The sequence below is a fragment of the Gymnogyps californianus genome, chromosome 6, assembly GCF_018139145.2.
Source record: "Gymnogyps californianus isolate 813 chromosome 6, ASM1813914v2, whole genome shotgun sequence".
In the NCBI taxonomy this organism is placed as follows: domain Eukaryota; kingdom Metazoa; phylum Chordata; class Aves; order Accipitriformes; family Cathartidae; genus Gymnogyps; species Gymnogyps californianus.
The window spans coordinates 8680669-8698988 of record NC_059476.1 but is presented as its reverse complement, the minus strand read 5'-3'; the positions used below and the strand labels follow the sequence as shown (position 1 = coordinate 8698988).

Sequence of the window (18320 nt, the reverse complement as noted above, 5' to 3'; positions counted from 1 at the left end):
TTTTGAATACAATCACTGAATAGCAGTTCTATGAGTAACTTTTCTATTAAATGCTGGAAGAAACCTCACTCTGTAAAAATATGTTGTTGCAAATCCTTTAAGAATTTCATTTGCTTGCCCACAAATTGCAGCTGTAGAGAAAAAAAAAAACCTTCTGTTTGTCAAGGTCATGAAGACAATCTTTAAGAGATGCTTAGAGGATATCCTGCATATGCAAAAACTCCATGGCAAACAGAAAGAATCCCAAAGGTATTTTCTTGAAACCTTGCTGTCTTTAAGGAAGTGTTGACTCTTTTGGATCTAACTCATTAAATGCGTGAAGTACTCCTATGGCCACTAGGACTTTTTTTTTAATAGGTCAAGGAAACCCTTAGGTGAATTCAAGATTCTGTTTTTAATTATGTTTGAATAGTGTTCTTATTTGCTTTAGATGTTTACAGTATGGATCGCTACTCTTTTTCTTCTCGATGCAGCCAGAGGTAAGACACATAGTTGATAAAGTCTATAAACAGTAAAAATTGTTGTGTGCAGCTTACACCAGAATATCTATATTTTGGAAAAAAGATGTGCTTTGGAACGGACTTAACATACTTCTTCATTAGGACCACTGAGTTACGTCATGTCTTTCCCACCTTTAACCTATTACTTCTTAATTCGGTAAAGGTTTTTGCAGCTAGCAAACAGAATGGGAATTAGAAAGGTATTTTTATACACAAAGTGTTACTAAAATTCTTCCAGAACAATTTCTCCTACCCACCCTCAACCCACACCAGCATTTATGGTAGCTACAACACTTGTAATGCCAGCCTGGGCACTTACTCTTCACAGCGCTATGCAGAGAACAGGAAAATAGTCCTGGTCCAAAACACCTCTTTACTGATAGGAAAGAATAGTTCAACAGGGACGGACACACAGAAAGAGCAGAGAGAAACAAAAAGACACAGTCCAAAAGTTCGCTGGCATCAGAGGAAAGACCCCTGTGAAAATGACTGGGTCACTTGTGGAGTCTCTAGCTGCAGCTCCACAATTAAATCTTCTCTTTCTTTAGATGTATTTCCAGTATGTATCACTCTACCCCTGTATTTCGTACAGAGTAGCAAATAGAGTAAGTGACGGTCTAATGTAGTACGAATCTGTCACCTATCCTAGGTAACAATAGTTTCTCATTGTTTTCAGTATCTTTTTAATAGCAATAAAAATTATTTGGGATTTCACAACTGTTGTTCTATAATAGTGGGTAAGGATGACATTTAATGGCAACACCCATATGTCATATTTGCATCATTACTGTATTAAAGCAACAATAGAAATTGGGAAACTCTAGTTCTTCAGGCGCAGACCACACTTCCTGAGGCTGTGCTTTGCTCTAGGCTTCCACCCAAATTCCACTTTATTGCTTCCACTAAAATCTTATGGGGATAAAAAAATAAGTAAGATGTTTAATGTATGTTGTGGAGCAACCAGAGGTATCTATTTTAATGTTTTGATTTCTTTTTACTCCTTCATGAGTTGTTGCACAAGAAAGCACGATTTAGATAATCCCTGGATCATTAGGGATTTGACGGACTAATTTGAAGGACTGCTCTGCGCTGGCAGCAAAAGCTGGTTTGTTCTCTGGATCCATAAAGGATCAAGATTTTATTGTCTTTTTCCGATGGCTGTGTTAACAATATGTTTGACCAAACACATTCGGCATTCTCCTGAGTTTATCAAGCTGAGCTCTCCACTATGTTTGCAGCAGCAATCAGTCTTGAAGCTCAAGTCCCCGCTACCCGCACAACGCACAAGAGCACAACTGAGCCCCTTAATGAAAAATGAACACAAGTGCCATCCTAATCTGACTCAGCCATTTTCTGCTTCCCTGGTATAAACGCTATCCTGCCAGCTTCTTGTAAAGTGGTGGCAGCCTAACCTGCTACGTTCCCAGAACACTGACATTTTTCTTTGCATACCCCAGGAAGGGAAGTTTGCTACAAAAGGCTTGGATGCTTTACAGATAGCCCCCCTTGGTCTGGGATCCCAGGGAGACAACTGGCAGGTTTGCCCAGCTCTCCAGAAGATGTGAACACCGAATTCCTTCTTTACACTAGAGACAACATCATGAAATATCAAGTAAGAAACTTCTTTGTTTTTAAATACTGATAGTGTACAACACTTTCAACAAATTATACGGACAGTTTCTTTTCTCCCATATTTTTGCTCATAAGTCTCCCAGGAGAAGCCCCAATTCTACATTACACATGAACAGTCCATCATAATTTTCTTCCATCTTTTTTCTTTTTCCTCATTTCAGCTCTCTGATGGTCCGGGTATATTTACAACTTATTAATCACAGCCTTCTAACACAAGTCATCTGAGATATTTTGGATATATTTTATATACTTCTCTATAGTAAGCTAATGGCCCAAATTCAGTTTCAGGTTTAGCATTATAAAGCCAGAGGTAGGGAAGACAGTACAAAAGGAAAGCTCAATTTTGGCTCCTGTGTGTCTCCAGATTAAAAACATATTTCAGGCCCATACACACGACTCAGGGATGTGGTTCATACACATGATTACTAGGTCTTCTGAACTACATACAATTCGTCTCAGAGGCTCTGCTTATGTGGTGGCCAGCGCAGAGCCCTAAGAGCAGGTACATAGTTAAGAGTGAAGATCAGAAGAGAGGAAGGAAAATAGGACAAAAAATTAAAGGAAAGCTTAGAAAGGAAAACAGGACACTAAAGAACAAACGAAGGAGAGAATGAAATGATATGTGGAAAAAGAAGGAAACAACCAAAAAGAGAATGAAATGGGGATGGATAAAGAAAATAAATATTAAACATTTTTTGGCAGACTGGGACTGAGAAAATGGAGACTAAAAAGCTAAAGAAAAAGACTTGGTAAGATATACCATGGAGAGAGCTTGGAGGTTTCTCCTACAGAGAGCTGAACCAGGTTATCCTTCATGAAGACACATCAGGTAGAGAAGTGTAGAGACAGCAGACTCTGGAGCTGTATGGAAGAAAAAAAGTAAAAAGGTGAGGTTATCTACAACATCTGCAAACTAGTGGCAGCGAGAGGAAGCTCTGGACTGTAACAGAGTGACAAGTGGAAGTAGCTAAAAGGAGCCTGCAGGACTGTTTAGGATGGGTCAAATGGGAACGTACTGAAAGACGCCAGCAGTGTGTCAGCCCTTTCCTCTGAAGATCAGCACGTACTGGGAAAAGCTGACAGCACGATGCTCGAGGTGTTGGAGGTGTCTGGGCCGGGCTTGTCCATAGCATGAGGCAGTTTTGTGGACCTATAGACTAGTCTGGTGAAAGAAGAGAAATGACCATCCAAGAGTATGAATTTTATTTGGACAAAGAGCAAGAAACATGAAGCAAATTAATATGAAAGGGGGGGGGGGGGGGGCAATTTGTTCCTGTTGTTGGCTTACATTACATGAAAAAGGCTTCATAGTTGGTTTTTTATATAAATGGCAGTCACAAACAGTGAAGGTGTTTAATGATTTCTCCTGTTTGAGTCACCTCAGAACAAGTCTAGCATCTCTAGCTGAGAGGGCCTATGAGGTGTTAATCAGTCTTTCACCAAAAGTGAGATGCGTGCTAATTAGTGCATGACATCCCCTTTTAAGCTTACGAAACCATAACAAAAGATAGGTAAAAGCCAAGTTTTAAAACAACCCAGTATTCAGAATTTCTTTAAAAGAAAATAATGGCTTCCTTCTCAATAAACCCCAAAATACCTACAGCCTCTGATGTTGTAAGCCTGGTGGGTTTTCTCATAAAATATAAATAAGCTTAGTGATGAAGGTCTTATCTTGAAAGAAAAAAGAAAGAAAAATAGGTATAGATTCAAAGTCAATCACATAATACCTTGCAAAAGATGCTATCTTTGTATTTCTATGGCCAAGTTTGATAAAATCTTGTATTTACATGGCACGTTGTACCAGTATATCTCAAAGCATTGTGCAAAGGATGCCAGTAGCATTAGTTTGATTAACTACAGGAAGAGAATCCTTTGTTGAAACGATTAATTGGTATCCCCCAGCAAGGCAGTTTACGAGTGAGGAACAAGACCCATCTCTTCAGAGTCCAGAACTATACCTTAACCATTGGGGTACTCTGCCCTGTATCAAAATGTGCCATGGGATGGAGCAGTCACATCCTTGTTGTGTTGTTTGTTGTTTGGGTTTTTTGACACAGAAAATTTCTGCTACAAATCCTTCAACTATCAAAGCTTCAAATTTCCGAACACACAGGAAAACTCGCATCATTATACACGGCCATCTTGCTGGAGCGGACCTCCCCTGGATAACAAATATATGCAGGGTATGGTATGACTATTGTCTGATAGTCATTTTACTTGTATTTGAAAGTGCAAATATCCACATCACCCCATTAACTGGCTTAAAATTCCCACACAAAATTTACACCTCTGTTCTCTTGTTAGTTCAGGGAATATATGAGGGGAAAAAAACTCAGAATGAAGCTCAGTTCCACACGACCACCCTCTTGTTCCTAGCTATGAGTATAGCGTACTTCAGCCTTCTGCTAAATGCCCTTTTGCTGCATTCACCTCCACAAGGAAAGCTATAATTAATGGATTTTTCAATTTCTTGCCAATAATAGAGGGGGAAAAAAGTCACTTTTCTCACCTCAGCAAAAGGTCAAAATAAACATTTCAGTTTCAATGAGGCATTTGATCTAATAAAAACAAAATGCTTTGTTCAGCAGATTGGTTTAATTTTATTCAGGCACATTTCAAAAATGAAATTGTTTCAGAATGAAAAATCAGAATGTTCCATTGCCAAAAGTGTATAAATAGAATATTTTGGTTAAAATACATGAACTTTGGGGCTGAACAATTCAAGCACATAAATACAAATTTGTGAATCCTTTTAGATGATCCAAGCATATAAATTTTGAAGAATAAAGCTTGGACAATAAAAAAGAAGTCATACTATCCTCTTTTCCTAACTGGGGAACTGTCATTAAGAGAAGTTGATACCCTAAAGCCAACCACGGCATCTGGAACGAAAAACAGAACTGAAGCAAGCTTCTGTGTGTCTTTATAGTGTTCAAATCACTGCCTCCACTCTGCCTCCTTGTGTTGATTCTCCAGTATTGGTAGGAATTCACATACTAAAGATGCGTCTTTACCAGTCACATAAACGAAGTGAGTCCCCAGCTATAGCAAAACAAAATATTGTTTGCATATACCCTGCTACAATTGTAATTCATGCCTGTTTGCTTCTGTTCTCCTGCTTTCATGTTTTTCACCAGTTCATGTTTCACACTGAAGACGTGAACTGCATTTTGACCGACTGGAGAGGTGGCTCTAGTGGTTTGTACACCGAAGCAGTTAACAACGTCCGCATTGTGGGGGCTGAGCTGGTATATCTGGTGAACCTTCTTGAGGTAAAAGTATCTGTGGAACGTGAAAGCTGGCGCATAGTCTGTATGGTAAAGGCTGTGTTCGGGGTGGCACCTTTAGGTTTGATGCAATAGTCAGGAAGTACAGAGGTTCTCAACACAGCTGAAAATGTCAGGAAAAGTCTCTAATCCTGCACAAATGGAAATACCTGCTTTAGTGTCAGACCACAGATAAGCATGTCCCTAAAGGCTTACAGGCCATAGTTTCTGAAAGTTTTGCTCATGATGGGCTTTTTACTGGATAAAACATCAGAATGGAGACTGCCTAGCAAAACTGGCAGGGTGAAGAGTGGTAATAGAGGACCAATACGGTTAAAACATCCCTCTGTGGGTCACACACGCTGCCTCCTGCAAGAACTGAATCGCAGCACAGAGAAGCGAGTCTCCTGCAGCCGCCAATGTCAGGCTTCCCGTGCAGAAGCTCAGCTGAGCCTGGCACACCAGCAGCGTTCCTGGCATAGTCCTCCCTGTCCTGCAGGACCTGCGTGGTGGAGCATCTCCATAGCAGGATGGACGCTTGATTCACACAGAGAGTATGCCACAGACAAAGGCACTGAAAACTCCTCCACCACAGACCACTATCCTGACCGGACAGACAGGTTCAGGGGTGAGTCAGTGGGGTCATTCGCCTTTTGGATAAGTGATCAGTGCAAATGTAGGGGAGCTATGTGCAGAAATTCCCTTTTCCTTCTTTTCTATCCTAAGGGCCAATTCCTGACAGAGATTACTCCCTTCCAGAGGCGTGCTGTAAGAGGGGATGGGATGAGTTGGGAACTGCTTCTCTTTAGGTACAGATCCCACCACCCGCAACAGTAACTTCCCACCCAAGACACTCCCCTCCATCGCCCGCTGATCTGGCCATGTCCCGGCACAGCATGGGGCCATGATGCAGTGCCACAGGTTTGTATCCCCTGCTTAACACGCTTGTTTTTTCCTTTCCATACATGTTCACAGAAAGACTATGGCTACTCTCCTGCCAACATTCATTTCATTGGCCATAGTCTTGGAGCACATGCCGCAGGGGAGGCAGGGAGAAGAAAACCTGGCATTGGAAGAATAACAGGTACTGGAGCTATTTCAGCTGATGAAGTTTTGTATTTTTATGCAACTTAAGAGAACTGAAGAATCGCTGCTGCCTTATAAACACACAACACAGACCACAATGTGCTGGTTTGTCATAATTACCAGTATACGGCTAGCATGACGGCACACAAACGAAGCCATGTCCTATCATATGCCATGCATTTCACATGTCAACGTTCACAGCTCTGAGAAAGGCTCAACTGCAACAGATCAGAAAGGCTTAACTGTCCCGACTGTGGCTAAACAGAGGTCACTTTTTACAGGTCACAACAAGTCCCAGGGAGCACTTGGTTATGATTTTTAATGATACAAAAGAACAGGAACAAAATACTGTATTACATGTGGAATAACAGACTTGTAAAATACTAGCAACTATTTTTCATATTTGGTTTTAAAAGCCCACTCTAAAATGACTTTTCAGCAGTTCAAAAGATTGAAAATCTGAAATGAAAAACCCTAGATCTAGTATGTCAGGATGAGCCAGTAAATAGCCATGGACACCCTGAAAAGGAAGAAAGCTGTTAGTCGCATAGCTACACAGAGAGACACGGCGTCATGACACACTCACACATCACTTGTTTTTAAAGGCTCACTATTTTCTGCTTACCTTTCTCCTCCAGTCAGTTCTATTTCTCTGCACAGACATTGCTGTGTACACAGTATGCAGTCACATAAGCAATTCAGGGAAACTGGGATCAGAACTGTGTTGCTTTAGCCCTGAAGAGAGCACACTGACACTAAAGTGAAGGGGTAACATTTTCAACCAAGCTCTTTTGGAAATAAAAATAGATTTTTGACCAAATAAAAATTCTCAAACAAATCTACATGCTCAGAGTAACACATCAAGATTTCATATTTTTCACTAACATGCAAAAAAACCCCAAACCTCTTCTTATAACGTTGTTCCCCAAAAGTAAGCCAAGCACCCATCAGCATTTTACTGTGCTGCAATGTCTCCAGCCACCTTTCTATTAAAAACTTGCTTATTTTGCTGGCTGTAGACCACCAAATGGATTTTTATATGTGGAGTAAAGGCAGAAATGTAATGACATACAGTGTACACACGCTGTTTGTGATGACATACATATAGTATTATTTATTCAATCAGACATATCTCCTTTCATTTAGGTTTGGATCCAGCTGGGCCCCTTTTCCAATATACTCCCACAACAGTTAGGCTGGATCCTTCAGATGCAAAATTTGTTGATATAATTCATACTCATGCCGGGCATCTTTTCTTTGACTTTGGTAAGTTTTCACGCAAAGGCTGACACCAACACAGAGGTTGGCTGCAGCATACCTGAGAGTGATCAGCCTCGATTCATTGTGCATTTCAGCTCCAGGGATTCTTCAGACTTGTGGCCACCTGGATTTTTACCCAAATGGTGGGAAGAAGATGCCAGGATGCAAGCAGCTTCGTGTACCTACTGCAACTCGGAATATCAATGACCTTATGAGAGGTAAATATATTTTAAAGAAGTAATACCTCATTATAAGCTACAGTTAGAAATAAAGGCTAGGCTAAGGTAAAGCCCTTCGAACAAAGGCAAATTCACGAAGGAAACTTCAGTTTAAGCATGCAGACTTGTTCATCACAACCTTTATAAAAGCCTGCCACTGTGCTGACAGACTGACCTCAGTGGGAATTCCACACATGCAAGAGTGGTAAAATTTCATTCAAGGATAATTCAAAAATGAGTATTTTGAAATCTGAGCTTCCTTTCTCCCTAGAAAGACATCAGTCCCAATATTACTGGGGTTAGACATACTCATCCATGCCATTAACAGCTTTAGTGTCTTCAAAGGGAACAGCACAAGGTTAAAAATATAGAAGATGATAAAATGACTGCTCCGTTGATAGTTCATGTTCTTCAAAGAAAGCTGGGCAGTTAATCAGAATTACCCTGGGATCCAGTACAATAGATCCCCAAAATCCTGTCTTCTGATCCTAACCTACAGAAATGAGAACATCTGTTATTCACAGCTAAATGTTTTGAAATCCCTACCGCTAGTTAAGTAACTGGCTTTCAAAAATGCTCTTAGAACTGGTTGGAGAACTTAGTATCAAAGAGGACTGAAAGCTGGCTGTGCACAAGTCACTTGGAACCAAAACACTTTTGAATCGGACTGCATAAGAATGCCTGCATTTTCAGCAAAAAAATTAAATATTTTCAAGAGACATTTCACAAGGCGGTTTGCAATGTTTTGTGGTGAAGGAGAAGCTCAATTCTATTGAACACGAGCAGACAGAGTTGGTTGTTCATGCAGCTCCTAAAAATAGCAATAGCCTTAACTCCTGCCTCTTGGTTAAACCTTACTTTGTGCATATCTCTTCTGTTTGATAATATTTACAATTATGTAGTGCTTTTACGTATGAAGTGCTTTAGAAATGCTATATAGTAACTTCTTTCTACGGTAGGGAGAGGACTATTACGTTTCCATTGTATAGATGTTAAGTGCATTTGGCACTAGCACAAAGTAAGCCAACCATAAGAGCTGAGGTTTTCAAAGTTAAAAGCACAGACCCTTCTGAATTAGATTTGAAGAAGGAACTATAAAGAAAACATACTCAGGAAGCCTTGATGATGCAGATTATTTTCAAGAAAAACAGACAAAAATACTTTTCAGAGGCATTTTGGTGTGGTTTTTCTTTCCTCATGTAAAGGACAATGTGTGTCAACTGGTCAATACCAACTGGTCTGTCTTTAAGATGCATAAATATTGACAGTAGGTGAAATTCTGATTTCACTATAAACGGTGCCAGCTTGCAATTACTTCAGTGTCTCCAAGACTTCACCCTGTGATTAGGTGAGCCCACACACACACTGAAGCAGAGTAGAGCCTATTTTTATACAACCTAACTTTAGTATATTGTGCTTTGATAAAGGAGAGACTTCAGCGCCAATGAAGACAATACTTGTTACATGGGACCTGTAAATATAACCCAGACAGCACTTTCTTCTTTCCTGCACTGACTGCTTATAAATTTCACTCTGATAGGAAAATGTCCTTGTTTCAAATAATTCTGACAAAATCAAGGACACACTGCCAAACATCTTGCTTTTCAGAGCATTTCACAGAATCACCACTGTCAAATGACTGCAGATTTTCTAGAGCTTAAAAACACTGAAAGCCACTGAAGTTAAAGTAATTACTACAATTACCTTTAATTCTAGAAATGAGTGGAAACTGTAGTTTTACAAAATACCATGTTGTGATAATGGTAAGCAAATGAAAACTACTTCATAGTAACTACTATATGCTTTACAAATGCTGTAGCTATGAATTATTCCAGTCTTAGAAATATCAAAGGGAAATTCTAAATCCTCCTCGGTTCTCATGCTAACGTAAAAGCAGTTAAGTACACATAGCAGGACGGGAGACTGCACGAGGTTCGCCTTGGTGCATCTCCACCTCTGTTAACTTCAGCATGAGCACAGGGACACACAGATTGGAACCTAGCTCTTCCCCATCGAAAAAATATACATAGCCATAGGCACACTTTTTACTATAAAACCAAATAGTTCACACTTTAAACGTCTTTTATTATCACTACTTTTTAATCTGAGATGTCACTATATGTACAAATGCTTTTGACGAAAAAAGACCCACAAGTGTTGCTTTGGCATGGGCTTTATGTTAATGTACAGCTTTAATCTTTTTTACCTGGGCTTTTTCCCAGAATATAGATCTATTGGATGTGGACATAAAAGAAGTCTTCGGTATTATGCTGAGAGTATTATCACTCCGAATGGCTTTGTTGGGTATCAGTGTGAAACGTACCAAGCTTTTGTATTGGTAAGTATCAGGTACATATTTATCTGAAGGGTTAAAGCCCTGCCCTTCTTCTCTTAATAATTTCTGGGACAGCTTCTACACTCTGGATCATGGGACACGGGCGGGGGTTATATGCAGACCCACTGACTACCTTCATCCAGACCATACCCAAAAAACAGGCAAAATGTAAAAGCAGCAAACTCCAAAAAAAGATCTAGAAGAAAATAAGGCAGTACATATAAGCACCAAAACCAGTTACAAAGGGAGAGATGAAGAGCTGAGTAAGAGGGTGATGAGAGGCAGTGGCTGGGTTCACGTTTTGCGTAGGTCAGCAGTAGGGGACACTCTGGTTGAAGGAAGTCCATCTAAACCTGGTGGAACCCATCATCAAGAGGACAGCCTCTGGATTTCAGAAATGTTTAAACATCTGTATAAACAATAAACATCCACAGTGTATAGGACAGGGGAGATATTTATACAGCACAGCATTGCTCACACAACCCTCAGGTGGCACAAGAAAGAAGGCAGCATAATGTCCTGGTGTTTCATGACTGATATAACTGGGCTTTTAGTGGACCAATTCTGCCAATGCAACTGAGGACTGGTCAAGGAGGAAGACGAGTCTGAATTTATTTCCACCTACTCCCAACAGGAGTGATTACAATACTGTGGAAAAGACGTTAATATTTGTAGCAATGTTGCCACATAACTTGAAAGTTTGATGTAATTCAGGACTTGAAAACGTCAACCCTGAGCAATTTAGTGATGCGAGGGAAATGTTTTTTTCAATCTCATAATAAACAAGCAATGATGATCATTTAGCTTTTTATTCATCTAATGCCCAAATAGCCAAAGATCCACAAATGCCAATTCCTACAGAACCTCCCAAATATCAAAATTGAACTATCTAAATATAACAATGCTATTTTTTCCAACTGCAATTAAATCACTTTCACTGAAAATATACATGTTTATCTTTTTTTTTTTTTTTTTTAATCACATCAAGGTCTTGATCTGAATGTTCGATCTATGTAGGTAGATTAACTTCATTAAGGTTCTGCACGGGAATAAAGGCTGAAAAGCAGACAGAACACACCCCAAAGCGAGACTCCAAACTTCAGTATTCCTAAGCTTAAATATCTTTACCATATGAGTGAGATATCCAGCCAGACCTCCTTGCAAATATGGTTACCTACCCTATAATAATTAGCAGACAACCTTTCAATGGACCTTATGAAAGATGAATATATTACCTGTATTTTACAGATCAGGTAGTAAGGCACAACATGCATTAAAGTATTTACTTATGGTCTCTGCAAGAGCATAAGGAATTAGGCCAGATTTTCAACCTGTTTCTCTCTGATTTTCAACCAGATGAAATAAGCTGACTGACCATCTCAGCTCCTTTTTTCACCACACCTATAAATACTGAAGATATGATCTAAACTCAGAAGCAAGTACCTTTTCAAAAAAACTGGGAAAAAGATTAAATACCCTAATTTCTTAAACTCTAAGAAGTGGGATTAAAACAGATAACATCTTGTAACACACAATGTTATTTTCCCCCAGGGAGACTGCTTCCCATGTCCAAAGGAAGGATGCCCACTGATGGGTCATTATGCTGATAAGTTTTCACATAAAACTGAAAAAGAACAGCAAAAGGTTTATTTAAACACAGGGCCCTCCCCTCCATATGCTCGTAAGTGCTCATTTTGGGTGGTGAACTCTGAAGTGGCGATGAATTATGTGCGAACAAATACCTTACACTTCTACAGAGAGCTGCTGGAGTTAATGAGTGGCACTCAGTACAAAATCTAGAGTTTCAGGCGTGTTAGGAACATGCAGTACCGGCATTATCTGGGAAAGGCTGAGATAATTATAGAAACAGATCAACTGATGCTGACCTCTGAGTTAGAAACCCTGCTAAAATTTTGTTAATTAGATGATGGCTTCAAAAATTCTGCAAAGCTGAAGGTGGGAGGAAAGTTATGCTGAAAGTGCAAAATTTCAAATCAAAAAAAGTTACATTGTTTTTATTGACAAAAATTTATAAAACTGGATCAGTTCAGCATATTTTTGCAAAGCTTATCAAGTCAAAATGGCAAGGAGTAATAAGAGGTATAGTTTTAATTGCGATTAATGTAGAAGCAGCCATAGAACTGGGAAATAAGAAAATTTGTAAATAAATTGTAATCCATCACAGGTGATGAACTGCAAGGGCAATAAATGATAGAGGGTCGTTGAGGTCCTTATTCACTAGGCACTAAAATATGAAAGCAAAATTAAGAACAAAAAAAATCTTATATCACGTCTCTGTAAGAGCAAAAAGTAAAAAAATGAATTTGAGTATAGAGAAACTAGCCATTTCTCAAATCTGAATGAATACACTAAGTTCAACATTTACAAACGTGAGTTTATAGAAATTATAGCCTGAAACCAAACATAACCTTATGAAGTGGGTGAAGAGATTGTCCCCTTAATAGCCCGAATTAAAGGCAGTACAAAAACTTCCCAAACCTGGTTGCTTGAAATCAGTATGTGCTATTGCATCTGAGACCCTGCGCCTGCCTTAGAAAGACGTGTGGGATGACAGGATCTCCTGACAGCTCTTGGGCTGTGCACAGGTGTAAGAAAAACCCTGAACACTCTGTATATCGGGATCATCCTGGGAAAGCAGCCAGTTTTGTTTAATATATCCTTAACAGCACAGCAGTCCAGTGGACCTCACTTCATAGTCGAGAGCTAACATGCTACCCATGAGACCCCCCAAATTGCTCATAAATGTAAGAAATTACAAAATCAAAAGTGAGGCCAAGTGGAAGAGCAAGGTACAGTATTGGCCATGGCAGATTAAATACTCAGCATAGTCAGTAGGTCAGCAAAGATTGGATCTGCGATTTAGACCACTGTCAAGGAAATTAATACTACCAGAATCAAGCAGAACTAACATTTGCCTTAATAAAGAGTGACATTTTGTTTGCTTACGAGCACATTTGTGCAATCCTTTCCTCTCCCTAAAAGACATTGAAAGATATGAGAAGTTTTACCATTAGGAAAGAAATCTCCTTACAACTATAATCTATTTCATTTTGCTTTCAAAGGCTGGCGAAAAGAGATACGTGTCAGAGTATCTGCAACAGAAACCATGAAGGGAAATATAGATGTAGCCTTGACTGGAACTAATGGGGTCAGGAAAAAATATACAATTGACAGGTAAGTTTAACATGACTGTTGAAAAAATGGCGCTATCATTGTTATCATATTGAATTTATACACAGCTATTTTTACGTCTCATCTTGTTCTATGTGATCTGTGATTTACACTGGTAATAAAAGTAGCTGGTAAGTGGTTGAAGTTCCCCATGCTACAGAGTGTGGTCAAAATCTGCTTGCTGCTCTCTCTTGCTCTGTATTTTATTTAATTTTCTGAGGATGACTGTTAGCATAGAAAATTGGGCAAGAGCAAAGAGCTCTGTGGCAACTGCTGGACTCAAACATCATTTGGTGATCTTCTCTGAGAAGACGAAGAGCTGCATGATGTACAGACATTTAATCATTCCCTCCTCTAGGGAATATGTGAGTAAGAAAGTTGCAGCTTGCTTATGAACTGTGCTGGAGTCTGGGATTCCTGTCCACTCAGCCTGGCTTTTTCCAGTAAATGTGAATTTAAATCTCATAAACTGATCCTTGTTAAGAGCACAGTTTAAATACTGTAAAACCAGTCTCCTCCGTGTTTGAACATAGCCCTGTTACTGGTCTGTACCAGGAGTACCTTTGGTTGCAAATATGTTACTGCAGCAATACACCTACAGGTAATTTCTATGTTAATGTCACACTGTAATGTGCATTCTGTTATAATGAACACTGATACCACAGAAGGCACGAATGTAAACTATAATTTTCAATTTTCTTCATGGTTGAGAGCAAGTAGAAACAGTGAGAGAACTTTTTGACTTGGACTTATTTGAAGATAGATCTCATTTTCCAAAAATAATGTCTAGAATAAACCCCATGGCAATACTGACAGAGGCTGGGCTAACTAATTTAGTGTTTTCATCCTGAAAGGCACAGGGATTTAAGCAACTAAGTCATCTGCATACTTGTGTAGATCCCTCTGAGTAACTATCTCCTCATTAGGCACCAACAAGCCTATACATTGGGTTGATAGGTTGAAAGCCTGTAGTGGGATCCACAATAACCTCCCTATATAAGCAGGAATAGTGTTTCCTCTGCTTTCTCAAGTAAGGTTAATACAGAGACTTTGTGGCCTTCACCAGTTTGCCTAGCTGGTATCTGCACCACAGACTTCAACCAAAGCGGGAAAAAAGTGACATTTAGTCCTCAGAACTTCCTCCAGGTGTTCAGGATAAATCATGTTGGGAGAGACGAGGTAGCCCCAGCACCATCACAATAGCTTCAGGGAAGGCAAAAAATTGCACTACTGATTTGGAGGAAGAAATCAACCAAAATGTCAATGAGACATTCCTTCCTAATCCTTACAAAAAAGGTTAAATGAAAAGTGCATTATACATATTTTTTTGTGTGTGTTTTTGTTTTAAACTTCCCTTAAGTTTAGCCCTGTTACAATGTTTGTCCAAAAAAGTATTTGATATATTTTACATACGAAAAATCTAAGGTTCAAGGACATTATAAAAGATTTTGTGTCGTGGTTTAACCCCAGCCAGCAACTCAGCACCACGCAGCTGCTTCCCCCCACCTCCCAGTGGGGTGGGGAGGAGGGACAAAAAGAAAAAAAAAAAAAAGGTAAAACTCGTGGGTTGAGATGAGGACAGTTTAATAACTAAAGTAGAATAAAATATACTACTAACTAAGAACAATAATAATAATAATATTATAATAATTGTAATGAAAAGGAATATAACAAAAAAAAGAGAAATAAAACCCAAGAAAAGACAAGTGATGCACAATGCAATTGCTCACCACCCACTGACTGATGCCAGAGCAGCGATCCACGCTTCCCAGCCAACTCCCCCCAGTTTATATACGGGGCATGACGTTCCATGGTATGGAATACCCCTTTGGCTAGTTCAGCTCAGCTGCCCCGGCTCTGCTCCCTCCCAGCTCCTTGCACACCTGCTTGCTGGCAGAGCAGGGGAAACTGAAAAATCCTTGACTTAGGATAAGCGCTACTTAGCAACAACTAAAACAGCAGCGTGTTATCAACATCATTCTCACACTAAATCCAAAACACAGCACTGTACCAGCTACTAAGAAGAAAATTAACTCTATCCCAGCCAAAACCAGGACACTTTGCTACACAGCTTGAATGACTAGTCAGCAGAGAGGACAGAACTTGGTGTTTCTGGACCTGAGACATGAACCCCTACTGCCTGAGCTGAAAGCCTCGGATCTGCATGAGGCTCTGCATCAAGAGACCTGAGCGTTCCCCAAGGAACATATTCTCCAAGAACATGTTCTAAGCTAAAATTTTGCCTAACATCCCTGATAGGTAATTCTTGAAAAAAAAGGTAATAAAATTATAACGATAGTATTCAAAGCTTCAACTCTCATAGCATCTGCCACAACTCATCTTCCTTTCTGCCTAAACTGTAGCATTTTTTTTTTCCTCATTTGTAAAGAACACAGAGCATCACCTCTGTGCTTTTCTTTTGGCAGGGGAGCTTTCAAACCAGGCAACACATACTTGAACTATATTGATACAGAAATTTCTGGGAACATTTCAAAAGTTGAATTTCTCTGGAAAAAGCATCTAGGTCATGTACACAGAGGCTACATGGGAGCTGAAGAAGTCACAATAATATCTGGAGAAAACAGAAATGTGTGAGTACACAATCTAATGGTGTTCCATTCTGTGGGTCGGGGAGGGGGGGGGGACAACAAACAAAACACAAAAAAAAACAGAAAAAAAGGAAAAAATACCCAAAACATCTTTGCATGGTATCGTGCCCCTTAAAGCAAGTGGGTTTAAGTACTGAAAATAAGAGCCTAATCCAAACTTCATGGCAGTACCTGGGTGTTTGGCTGACTACAGTTACTCCCACCAGCTCAGCACTGCAGCCAGACTTCCCCAAAGAACAGAGAAATCAAATCTGAAATTCTGGGGGGGTGTAGCCCTGCACTTGTAAGAAAGGTGCAAGTTTTTCTCCTAAATTGCAGTTTCATCTGCCTACATCTCCATTAGCACGTAGCACAGCACATCAGAAACAACTCTGCACAGTGCAACAGCATACTTGCCTTGGCAGGGTACTTGAGGCTGACTCCAGCCTGACCCCATGGACCAGGCACCCACTGGCGTCTGCAGTACATTAGGTACACTTCTGGAGCACACCTCTCGGTTTAGTTTTAACCAAAATGAATCCAGCTGATGTGTCCCGACACTACTCTGTCATGTAAACCTAAGTGTGATAAGTGCAGAAAATGGAGTGAGAGATTCCCTTCAAAAGCACACTCCCGGTTCAAATTAAAATGCTAATGGAGTCTGAGCATAAAGGCAAACACATCTTAAAATTTAATAATTAGTCACTAACTAGTAATTCTTTAAAAAAAATTTTGATAACAAACACTTTATGTTCTTAGTCTACTAGAACTCATGCTTTGACCTAACATGAAATAAAAATGGGATTTATATTGATTATCTTGGGCTGCTGCCGAGAACACGTCCCATTGTGCTGAAAAATATTTCCTTAAACTCTTCCTCCCTCGCCAGGTCTGTGTTCTGCGGCTGTGGAACCGTGCGGCCGAGCACGTGGCAAGCCCTGGTGCTTTGCTGAGGCTCGGCGAGGAATGCTGTGGTTGTCCGCTGTGGCAACCCTCACCATCTGGAAGAGGACACTTCTTCAGTCAGCAGCAAACTATTAACCAGGCTGCTTCAATAGATTATGAAAAATTTGCTCAGCCCACTACAAAAGCTCTATTTCCAAATTAGTGTTCTCAGCTTTTATCCATACAGGGGAGTTACATTTCTGTCAATTCCAGTTACAATGACAGCTGACACATATTTTACTATTAACACACACATGCAGTGTGATTATATTTCAGAGTCAAGGGGGAAAATAATAAAATAAGAAAAAAAGTCCTAGCCAATTCCCCTTTGAAATACACTTAATTATCTTAGGAGGATCATCCAAACAGAAGCAACAAAAAAAAAAAAAGAAGGAAAAAGAAAAGAAAGAAAGAAGGAAGGAAGATGAAAAAAAAAGAAAAAAGAAGAAAGAAGAAAAAAAGAGAAAAGAAAAAAGCAGGGAGTGGAGGCGAGAAAAGAAAAAAGGATTATAGACAGCCAAATTCTTTAGTAGTGCTTGCTTACTTGTTTAGGAAAAGGACACTTGCCTGCTTTCAGAAGCATCTGATTGCTTCTGTGTCAGGAGTCTGAGGAATAATTTGAAATATAATCAAAGTTTGAATGGCATTGCCTGACATGTCCTTCCTTCCTGAAGAACACATTTCAACAGCATTTTAGCAGCACATCCAAAAGACTGCTTAGGAGCTGGGACTGTGTTCTGAGTTGTACAGTAGACCTTGAGAAACTCTACCATTGAAGTTCACCACGTGTCAAGCAGAACAGCTTAATGTACAGCAAAATATTTGATTGTTGCCTTTTTCCTGGGGAAGAACTCATTGATGTGCTCTATTCAGCTCTGCTGAACACTGGGTGAGCTGGGACTCGTTCTGTATACCTGAAACAGGCATCTTCTTTATCAAAACTGTGTTGCACTATTGAGGATCTTCAATTTTCTGGCAGCCTTCAAAGTAACTATTTTCTCTTTAATGGTGAAGCTGAATTTTCCACCTCTACCTTGCCTTTCTGAAGCCGCTGAAGTCGGGCCCAAGCTGCATTATTTGCATTACTATATAGCATTGCCCCGCAAATTTGGCAGCATTTTGATTATACTGCTTAACAAAAACAGACTACTAAGAGTTATCAGTATCAGCCAAAATAAGCTAAGATTGCTCCTGTTTCAACACAAGCTACCCACAAAAATCCTTTCGGTTTTTAATTGCCCACTGTGGTCTAAGACATACAGTTAATTTTTAAATCTAATGTGAGGTTTATCATTTGG

General features: G+C 39.7%; 1 protein-coding gene across 1 annotated transcript; it reads left to right on the top strand.

Annotated features, from left to right (window-relative positions):
• The first annotated feature begins 430 nt into the window (after positions 1-430).
• Positions 431-17798, top strand: LOC127017824 (pancreatic lipase-related protein 2-like). The gene is given in 14 exon segments (XM_050899115.1): positions 431-479; positions 1958-2112; positions 4190-4315; positions 5270-5404; positions 6374-6482; positions 7631-7750; positions 7840-7962; positions 10185-10300; positions 11849-11978; positions 13381-13492; positions 15916-16078; positions 16967-17054; positions 17101-17213; positions 17697-17798. Coding segments are annotated over 14 exon segments (1641 nt in total).
• Positions 17799-18320: the final 522 nt, after the last annotated feature.